At 36.0% G+C, this 11,598-nt stretch overlaps 1 protein-coding gene across 1 annotated transcript; it reads right to left on the bottom strand.

Annotated features, from left to right (window-relative positions):
• On the bottom strand, positions 1 to 1,981 carry LOC121735346 (cell wall adhesin EAP1-like). Its single transcript, XM_042126146.1, has 5 exons — positions 1,833 to 1,981; positions 1,645 to 1,692; positions 843 to 884; positions 725 to 742; positions 1 to 414 (listed from the first exon to the last, which is right to left on the bottom strand). Exons 1-5 carry the CDS (start codon positions 1,876 to 1,878, stop codon positions 98 to 100), a joined length of 471 nt encoding a protein of 156 aa, XP_041982080.1. The 5' UTR covers positions 1,879 to 1,981; the 3' UTR covers positions 1 to 97.
• Positions 1,982 to 11,598: the final 9,617 nt, after the last annotated feature.

Consider the following 11,598-nt stretch of genomic DNA (forward strand, 5'->3'; position numbering starts at 1 on the left):
AAGAATAAACAAAGCACCTTTGTAAGTACATTTTTTACATGAGGAATGATGCAGCTGGTATATTTATTTAGGTATTTTGGAGGGTAGTTCAACCATTTCATGGTGTTATTATTGGGGAAAATGGATTGACTGGAGTAGCTTGAGCAACTGGAGAAGCTTGAGCAGCTGAAGTAGCTTGAGCAGCTGAAGAAGCTTGAGCAGCTGGAGTAGCTTGAGCAGCTGGAGTAACTTGAGCAGCTGGTGTAGTTTGAGCAGCAGGAGAAGCTTGAGCAGCTGGAGTAGCTGGAGTAGCTGTTGCAGGTGTTCCCGGTGTCGGAGCTGCTGTTGCTTGTTGCTGGCTGTTTAGTTGGGTCTGAGTATTCTTGTTTTCGTTCGTGTTCGTATTTTTATTCACGTTCGTATCGACAATAGTCACTGTAATAAAAATATCAAAAGTAGGAATCTTCGAAAAGTCAGTTTTGTCTTATCTATTTATACTAAAATATTTATAACACGGGCTCTTTAAAGCTTTCTTTAGTACGTGTTACTTCTTAGAGCTCTTACATTACTCCTTCCATCTTAACCTCCATTCTAATAAAAATCTCTACTTATACTTGTTGTTTCACAGAACACTACAACTTGGTATGTCTGTTGTAATATACAACTATGTAGGAAACTAGGTATGAAACTTTTTAGTAAAGGAGTAAAACTATATTATCCCTATATTTAATTAAGCTTTACTCACCATTGATAGTTTCCGGAGCTGAAACAAAAGAGCAAATATTTTTAAAAATATATGAAACTATTGTGGTTCACGGGTTTTAAAATCCATAGTTCGTCCAGAGAAATTAAGGAAAACTCACGTTTTTCGAGTCCTGTTGCTCGTCCAACTGACTGTAACAGACCTAAAACAATATTATTAGGTAGTGTTAATTCTTGTTAAAAAAATGATTTTAATATTTTTTTTCACAAAGGAACAAAAAAAAATCTTATTTTTTAATTGTTAAAAACATCAATGCCCGTTTTCACCAACAACACCTAAAATGCAGGTGTCCCGCCAATATAAGGGGCACCTAACGCAAGTTTTGTTCTTGATGAATTGACAACCCCGTAACACTTAGGTGACGTATATCACTACATATTGTAAAAGTTAAAACAAAGTCGCTTTTTCTGTCCTCATATGCCTTTGTTCCCTTTAATTGCGGTTTCTTTAATAGACAGAGTGATTAATTGAGTGGTACGTGTGGGTTGGCCCTAATGCCTGTTTTCACCAACAACACCTAAAATTTAGGTGTCCCTTAAGCCAATATAAGGGGCACCTAACGTCAGTTTTGTTTCAATAATTTAGGGGGTGAATTGACAACCCCGTAATTCTTAGGTGACGTATATACTACATATATACTACATACTACATAGTATAAATATATACTACATAGTATAAAACAAAGTCGCTTTCTCTGTCCACATGTCCCTTTGTTCCCTTTAATTGCGGTTTTCTTTAATAGATAGAGTGATTAAAGAGGAATGTTTGTGATAAATAAGAGGGAGTTCGCTATTTTACAAGTAAAATATGAAAACAAAACTGACATTAGGTGCCCCTTATATTGATTTAAGGGACACCTAAATTTTAGGTGATGTTGGTGAAAACGGGCATTAGTTTCTTACCAGTAACAATGGAAAAGGGAAAAGGAAGGTCCTGCGCCGTTGTTACGCCTGTAACAAAATATAGTCATTATTTTACGTCACACACTATCTAAATCTAACGTATTACCGACTAAAAATTCATTCCAGGTAGTTTGAATTCAGAAAATTATTAGGATGCAAATAATACTAATCGGTAAATACCAACTTACAACAGGTTGCAACTAAACATGTTATAAAAACATCGTAAGTAAACATTTTTGAATGTTATAAATCTAGCCGGGAATTCTATTGAAGAAGCGGACTCCACGAGAAGTTATTTCTTAAATACCATAATAGTGTTATTAATTGCACGATCATGATTCACGATTTATTATTTTATAAGACATTGAGCAATAAATGTATCGTGAGCCACGAAAAAATAATAGTTTTCTTATCACTTATGTTGTAGTCTTCATCGCTTAGATTTTGTATCACAAGTAGGGAAACATGTTTAATTACTGATTGCTGATCTAAAATAATCTTTAATATTACTAGTTGAGGTTTGGTCTAATTGGTCTTTTTGTGATTGCCAGAACGCGTCGTGGCCGTTTTTATTATAGCCACAACGCGAATTTCGCGTCGTGGCTGTTTTACTGTGACCACAACGCGTCGAGGCCGTTTTCATTAGAGCCTCAACGCGAATTTCGCGTCGTGGTTGTTTCACTGTGACCACAACGCGTTGTGAGCTATTTTTTCGCTCACTGAGCTATTTCGGTCTTTGAGCGTAACAATATCTACACGACCACAAAGCTTTATGCGTAGATAACCACTACGAAAGTTGACTATTCAAATTATAATATTACTGTAAGCGAAATTGTAGTTAATGCTTACAGTTATCTAAGCGATGCTGATATTTACAAACTTTTGTGTTCTTTTTTAGGTTCACGAGTTATGTTCAGTGCCTTTGGATCCAGAGACACCTTTGTTTGAAATTTCACTTATTTGTAACATATGCTTGATATTTGTTACTAAAAACAACATCTCAACCACCGTGTGTATTTATAAATTTCAAAGATTTCCCTAGATCCTTGCTTAGATCCCATAATCAGATCATTACCTTCATAATTATTGTACCAAATTCAGATTATCTATACTTATAAAATTACATGTCCTGACTGACTGACTGATTCATCATCGCTGAGCAAAAACTGTAAAAGTTACAGCCACGAAATTTAGTGAGTAGGGTTGTTTTATTAAGTAGACACCCACTAAGGAAGGAATTTTGAAAACTTTACCCCGAAGGGGGTGAAATAAGGGTTGAAAGTTTTAATGAAAGTCCGTCATTTCTTGAGTTAGAAACATGAAACTTAATTTTTGGGTTAGTGATTAAAAATGAATGGATACGTATTTAAGCGTTTTTGGAAATTCTACCCCCAAGGGGGTGAAATTAGGGTTGAAAGTTTGAATGAAACTCCGTTATTTCTTGAGTTAGAAACATGAAATTTTATGTTTGGGTTACTGATTAAAAATGATTGGATACGTGTTTAAGCGTTTCTGAAAATTTTACCCCCAAGGGGGTGAAATAGAAGTTGAAAGTTTATTTGAAAGTCCGTCATTTCTTAAGTTAGAAACATGAAAGTTTATTTTTGGACTGCTGATTAAAAATGAATGGATAGGTATTTAAGCGTTTTTAGAAATTTTACCCCCAAGGGGGTGAAATTGGAGTTGAAAGTTTGAATGAAAGTCCGTCATTTCTTGAGTTAGAAACATGAAACTTTATTTTTGTGCTACTGATTAAAAATGAATGGATACGTATTTAAGTGTTTCTGGTAATTCTACCCCTAAGGGGGTGAAATTGGGGTAGAAAGTTTCAATGAAAGTCCGTCATTTCTTGAGATAGAAACATGAAAGTTTATTGACGTTTGCGTTTGACGTTTGCTTAAATAAAAAAACGGACCCCGTTTTTACCCTTTGTATAAGGAACCACAAAAACAAAAAGGAGAAAACTATCCATCTTTGTTATTATACTATGTTAACGCGGATGAAGTCGCGGGCAACAGCTAGTACCCTATACAACATAAGAATTCAATTCCAAATCGGTCCACAAACAGCGGAATAATGATCAAAGACATCTGTCTCGATATAAAAAACTATAAAAAACACTAATAATACTAATTATAGAGTCATAATATGATGATGGTAGTGACGATGATGATGATTAATCTAATGTAACATTAGCATATTATGCCTTCAATTCTTAAAACAACGCTGGAATCCCCAAACATATTATATCTATAAGGAGGCCGGAGATCTGTTCACCACCTTCGAACCATAATATATCTTGGTGCAAAATCTAACTTTTTGCTAAGATTTACTTGGAATACTTCATTATATTTATCCAAAATCACTATAATATCGACGGTGGAAAGGCAAAAGTTACCAAGCGACACTAGGGGTCAAAATGAGTTATTTATATATTCGGAATCAGCAAATTTTTCTCTATCGATTGGTCTTAGTCCCATGTCTCTACGAGCACTTTTGATGTCGCTTAGGAACTCCGTGGAAACGGGCATTTTTCTTATTTTCGGCGACCAAGCGACAACTTTTTGACACCTTTTAAAAAAGAAGGCATTTGGTAATATCTACATGTTTCTTTTTTTACTTGGTAATTTTTGGCTTTACAGGTTTTTAATTCAAACTACAGTTAGTAATTTCTGCTTTTCCACTGATGGTATCAATTAGGTACTTGGGAAGTTTTACCTAAAATACATTTATTCATTTATGGTGTTTCGGACTCTTTTTCAAACCCATGAGATATATTTTCTGTCGTTAAGTATTTTTTAACAAACCGTAATCAGATAAAAAATTCGATATAGTAAATTTTACTCGCCGAAACTAAGATAATAAGTGGCGCTTGGTAACCTTTTACCTGCCGTTTTATCTATAAATTTTGTTACTTGCATACCAATTGCTGAAATAATTCTTTAATTTTAAATGTGGTTAGCCCAAACAAACACTTGACGCGTTGTCGCTTGTTCCCGCTGTAAATCATATCTAATATGGTGGATAGTAACGGTTTTTTTGATCAGTCGTAGTTCCACTGTCGCTTAGGCAACCAGCATGCGCGCTCTCGCGCATTTCCTTACTACTGTTTTGTGCGATACGACACTTGGTATCTATTAAAATTATTATTTTCAAGCTAATTTGTTTTAATATAAGAATTTTTATAATAAACTCATACCAAATATTTTACTGATTCCGTAGCAAAAGTTGATTATAAAATAAACGAATTTATAAAGAGAACCGTCTTTTTATTTTGAACCGACTTCCAAAAACAAGAGGAGAGTTCTCAATTCGATAGTATGTTCTTTATTTAGTTATGTTTGTTCGCGGATAACTCCACTGTAGACCGATTTTTAAAATTCTTCTGTTGTTGTATAGTACATAGTTGAAATTTGTTACCACGTTCACAAAAGTTGTGATCTGATGATGCGATCCAGGAGGAATCGAGGCAGCTCCTCCTGATGTGTATCGGATGTATCACAAAAAAAAATTAAAATTTTATATACCATTTTGTCGGCTTGATTAAGATGTACAATGTACACCGAATTACAGCTTTGTAAGCTTTTTTTGTATCTTATAGTCTCAGAGAGAAACCGCGGACAGACAGACGGACAGACAGGCAGATGGACAGACGGACAGACCGAAACTATAAGGGTTCCTTGTGGACTAGCCGTAAAAAGAGAAAAATAAATCATTTTCAAACAAAAAAATGGAACTGACTTTCTTATGAATAAACTAAAAAGTGTTACATAATTCTTATTTTATATTAGTGCCTTTTTAGGGTTCCGTACCCAACGGGTAAAAAGGGGCCCTATTACTAAGACTTCGATGTCTGCCTGTCTGTCTTCAGGCTGTATATCAAGAACAGCTACAGCTAAACATCTGTAATTTTCACAGATAGTGTATTTCCGTTGCTCTCGTAACAACAAATTAAAAAAAAAAATTCAAGGGGGGCTCCCATACAAAAAAACCTATTTTTGCTCTATAATGGTACGCAACCCTTCGAGTTGTGACTCTCACTTGGCCGATTTTTACGATTGGCCTAAGCCTAAACTATATTATCTGTACTCAATCTTCATACATTTTAGAAGTCGGTACGTAGTTTTAGTAGTTAGGTTCATTGGAATACTGAATATTGTTTTTACCGAGGAACTCGGCTTCAATTATTTGTTTGAAAATATTTTATTCAAAGGAAAATTTCAAATATTGTATACTTGATAGGTTTTTCTTCAACAGTTTAACTTCAGTTATTTTCGATTGCAGCATAACTATACTGAGCAAATTTCCTCACTAAGTCTAAAAAGTAAAAACTTTTGAGTTCTAGTTCAAATTTATTTGGCGGCAGGTAAATAATTACTTACACTAACTAACTATACGACAAATAGATTTTTATTTGTCGTATAGTAAACATTGCTTGTTATAATATTGGAATATTATGAAATTTATACCCTTTTGCTTGTTCAATTAAAAAAATAATTCTCTACTTATCCCTTTTTGCTTCGAACTATTTGGAAAAAAAATATATATTTAGATATCTTTACTAGATTGAAAGACAAAATGTTTTTGTCGGTTGGTAACTTTTACCTGCTTCTAAATTTAGGTAAATTGTAACCAAACGCCACTTCTACGTAAAATATACAGAAATACCTTTTTTTTTAATAAACCAATTAATAAAGGCATTAAAATACTTTGAAAATCCGTTGGAATTTTCAAAATATCTCTAATAGCTAATTTTCTACGATTTTTTACAGAAAAATGAAACTTTAAACGGCTCTCCTGTAAAAGTAGCTATATGGCGCTTGGCAACTTTTGCCTTTCCACCGTCGATATGTTTCCATTTAAATTGAAATACTTCAAATGAATCGAAATCACAATAATATCATCCAGATAATACCACACACGTGGTGCCACAAGGATCTTTATTAGGTCCTATTATTTAAATTTTTTTTGAACGATGTTTGTTCTTCTTTAAATACTGCAGTTGATTCTGTTTTAAATACTGCGTTTTTCTTTTATACGCAGATGAAATGAACATTTTTAAGAAGATTAATAATCTTGCTGATTGTTAACTGTTACAACGGGACCGTAAGGCTGCCTTTCCACTGAAGCGGAGCGGAGCGGAGCTTAGCGGTGCCCGAATTGACCAATCACCATGCTCGAAATCTCCGCTCCGCTTCAACGGAAACAGCAAGAGCGGGGTGGAGCGGAGCTGAGCGGATATTCATAGATACGCAGCCGAGCGAGGCGAAGCGGTGCGGAGGACAACGGGGTGCAGAGCGGAGGACAGCGGAGCGGGGCGGTGCGAAGCTGGGCGGTGCGGAGCGGTGCGGTGCGTACTCGCGCTCAGACGGTCACTGGCGACCGCGACATCGTTACGTCACAATAGACATAACTCCGCTCCGCTCGACTCCGCTCCGCTACGCTTCAGTGGAAACACTGAGCACTTTTCGCCGCTCCTCTCCGCTCCGCTTCAGTGGAAACGCAGCCTTAAGCGGGATAAATACTGTCTCATGAACAATAATATGATTTTATAAAGGTCCTAAATAAATAAATTAGAATTAAAAAAAATATTTCGAATATTTCGAAGTGTCGAGTCATATCATTTACTCGAAAGAAGGTCATAGTTAAGAGGAGTCCACACCGTTTTTTTTTCCATACAAACGTTGTCCCCTGTTTCCTCTCTGGATAATGCTAGTAGAGTTATAATTTTTTTCCTGGATATCTGCGGCCACTAATACAATGTAGGGACATGTTTTCTTTTTTTTCATAATTTAATTATTAAATAAGATATGAACGTTCAAAAAACTTAAAAAAATGGCCAGATTTTCCGCTGTGTTCAAACATCCAGAAAACTAATTTGGCTAGATTATACAAAAAAATAAAACATAGGAACACAGTTCAAGCCTTCTTTAATGAAAAAAGTAATTTAAGTACTTTTTTCATTAAAGATTTTAATGAAAAAAGTACTTAAATTAAGTACTTTTTCGGTTAAGTTTTAGAGAAGGAATCAGGGGACAACGAATCGTTGATTTTCTGCAGTTGTCTCTATCGCGTTCTGCGGTATAGGCTTGAGGTAAGGGAGACAACTATAGATATTACACGTACTTTTTTTTCATTTCTCTAGCCCCTGGTGTATCCTCTTAAGTTTGATTACAATCGAGTTGATTCAGACCGCAACGCGACGCGTAGATGCATTTCTAAATTTGTATGGATTTGACAGATTCGCAAGACGTCTCGCAATTGAAATCTGTCAAATCCATACAAATTTAGAAATGCATCTACGAACAATGAAATTTTTTTGTTCCGTCGGTGGAATTCGAACCCACGACCCCCGGCTTGAGCGCTGACAACACGCTCAACCACCCACGAAGGTCGTCAAAGGCTATACGTTCGGCTGTGGATTTTTTATGTATGTTTAACGATAACTCCGCTGTTTTTGAAACAATTTTCAAATTTTTTCTTTTGTTACACAGGGTATGGTTCCGAGTTGGTACCATCTTCACAAAAGTGGTGTTCTAATCATGGGAACTATGAGAAATCGAGGGGACTCTTTGAAATTCAAATGGGAACATATGGTTATTTTGATTTTATATCATGTATTTCGATCATAATATTATGCTACCAAAAAGTAAGATTTTGCACCATGGTATACCACGGTTCTGAAGGTGCTAAACAGAACTCCTGATTCCTTATAAATACATATTTTGGAGTTTCGGCATTGTTTAAAGAACCAAAAGCATAAACTACTATGCTGATTACATTAATCATTATCATTACACGTTCTTTTCATAGTCTTATAGTTCGAGGCTGATAACATAACTGATAAGACGAACAACAATTTCCTTTGCGAAAATTCTCGAAAGTGGTAGCTAACAGAGATAGAAAGGATTAAATATTTCGATTTGATGGTCCTAAAATATGGATTGTTCTATTTGTAGGACAATGTCACTATTAAAAATCAGCTGGTTAGGGTTCCGTTTTAGGGTTCCGTAGTCAACGAGGACTTGTTGATTGCTAAAATCCTTTGATTCATATATTTTAACCCTCCTTGTACGAGGTGGGGTATGACATACGCCAGCGGTAAAAAAATGATACCATTTTGAAACGAAAAACGTGCGAGTTGGTTTCCACTTGTCTCAGTAGCTGCAAATAAGACGTTGCTGCTTTAATTTCTGCCAAATATTCAGCCCTATGCCTGTCACCAATTCTGTGACATGTGCTTAAAGTGAGCTTGGGTATCACATACCCCACCTTGTACAGCACGTAGATAAAAAAGGTAAGTGTATCTTCTTTTGTTTTTATTTATTGACATGTTTAATTTGGTGTTTAACTTGATGAAATATTATTTTCTGGTATAAGTTTAGCTAAAAAATGTGTCGGTTATTGAGAAAAAATTATTTTACTAGCACTGACCGAAGAAGAACGTGTGATGCTGGCGGCTGAGCTGATAAATTCTCAACAAGAATGGGCTGGTGTTGAAGATCCGTCAATAAATTGCTTTCTCCCTTTCAATCTGGTTTTCGTCTTGGTCATAGCACTGCTAAAAGTCACAGATGATCTCAGACTAGCTATGGAGGAAAAGTTTGTCTCTATTTAGGTTCTTCTTGATTTTAGCAGTGCTTTGAACTCAGTAGACTTTGACATTTTCCTGTCAGTCCTTCGTTCCCTTAACATATCCTCCTCCGTGGTAGATTGGTTCGACTCGTATCTTCGGGGACATTCGCAAAGGGTTCGCTCTGACGAGGTCACCTCGGACTGGTGTGATCTTGATGTGGGGGTCCTACAGGGTGGCGTTCTTTCTCCCCTTTTGTTCTCCATTTTTATTAATATTGTAACTTTGGTCATATTAACATGTAACTTCCATCTCTATGCAGACGACTTGCAGATTTATCGTCAGTCGCACATCGATAACATTAGTTCCGCAGTCAGCGACATTAACGCCGATGTACAGCGGATTGCAGATTGGGCTAACTCTTTTGGCTTGTTAGTAAATCCCAAAAAATCACAAGCCATTATTATCGGCAGCAAATATATGATCCAGCGTTTGCACAATGTTCCCAAAATCATGTTCAATGGTACTCCAATTGATTATACGAACACGGTGACAAATCTTGGTATAATTGTGGATAATAATCTGTCCTGGAACGCGCAGGTCAATGAAATTAGCAAAAAGGTGTATCATTCCCTACACACGCTTAAGACCCTTCAAAATTTCTTGCCCTTAAATACAAAAATCCTTCTTGTTCAAACCCTTAATGTCCCTATCTTTGACTACGCGGACTGCTGCTACTTGGACGTTACCGAAGAGCTCTTATCAAAACTGGAATGTTTGCAGCACCTCTGTATCCGTTTCGTGTTTGGACTAAAAAAGTACGACCATGTATGAGCTTTTCGATCGAAGTTAAAGTGGCTCCCGATCCGGTTGCGGCAAAACTCCCATATTCTATCTCTCCTTTACAAAATCATTTACAATCCCATGTGGGAGACATGGGATTATCTTATAGATAGGGGATTTTACCTTATAGATCGTTTCAACTTTGCACGACCTCTTGACATCCCGTGCAGGTCTAACGTGAGGACGAATCTATCTCTCCCCTCCCATCGCTCCAACTTCTTCTCCTATTCCTTCACCGTTCATGCAACTAGATTATGGAATTCCCTTTCCCACACCATTCGCGACAGCCCTTCCATCGCCGTTTTTAAAAAGCGACTAAAAGAGTACTACCTCAACAAAGAATCCTAAAACTCTTATTAAATATACATATAGTGTGTATTTGGTTATTTATTTAATAATATTATAGTATATGTTATAATTTGTATATTATATTATCATAATTATGTAATGTATTTGTATTATATAATAGATATTATTTTTTATTGTATATTGTGTATTAATATGTAGGTTTTATATTTTTTATCTGTGCACGCCCTATTATCCTATTATATTTCCCATCACATCTCTCTCCGTAGGACTGCTGGAAGATATTTCTATTAGAGATAAGCAGTACCTGTTGTGTCGTTTATCTTCTGTGTATATTTCATGTAAAAATTTGTGTGTACAATAAACAGTTAAATAAAATAAATAAGACCCAATCAAAACTAGGCCTTTACATCCCTTGTGGATGATTTATACAGTATTTTTCAGAGCGAAGTAACCACTCCTCAAATACTGTAGTGCCTGGGACAAGATTTTTAAATGTCCATGGTTGCCCAAGCGCATACGGCATTCTCGCATCATAGTCGGCCTAGTCCAGAGGAAAGAACTAGTCAATACGTCTGGGACCAACTATGTGCGGGTTTCCTCACGATGTTTTCCTTCACCGTACGAGCGTCCGTATTATGTACTTGAGATTAGAAAATGTCTCATAGGTACACGCCTGCACCCGGGTTCGAACCTGCACCCTCTAGGAGTGCGAACCGAAGGTCTACCCATTAGGCCACGGACGCTCTTAATAATAATAATAATAAACATTTATTCAACATGTAAACACATTTATTCAACATGAAAAAAACCAATCAGACGGACATTATAATACACATTTTTAATATCTATCTGGGTACAAAACACAATGTAGTGTAATGCGAATGCTGCCGAAAAGGACCCCACTCAGGTGATGATCGCGGTATAGTACCTATACTGCGATCCCTGGTGTTCTGTGGAGCCTTGTTGTCGTTCGCTCGACAGATGCACACTGGCGTGCAAACTAATTATAATAAAATAGTATATATAACAATCTTTATAAGTAAATGCATAATAATTAGATAAAATAGATATGCTCAAATAATTTGTATACTTACATAAACTGTACCTACTTAAATAAAATGATAATATATATAATATTGGCAAAACACGTTAAAAACAATGATTTAGAAGTATTAAATTTAATATTATCAATAAAAAGTTTCAAGTAACTATTTTCCTCTCACCCCAGC

Source organism: Aricia agestis, chromosome 2 (assembly GCF_905147365.1).
Source record: "Aricia agestis chromosome 2, ilAriAges1.1, whole genome shotgun sequence".
NCBI lineage: Eukaryota > Metazoa > Arthropoda > Insecta > Lepidoptera > Lycaenidae > Aricia > Aricia agestis.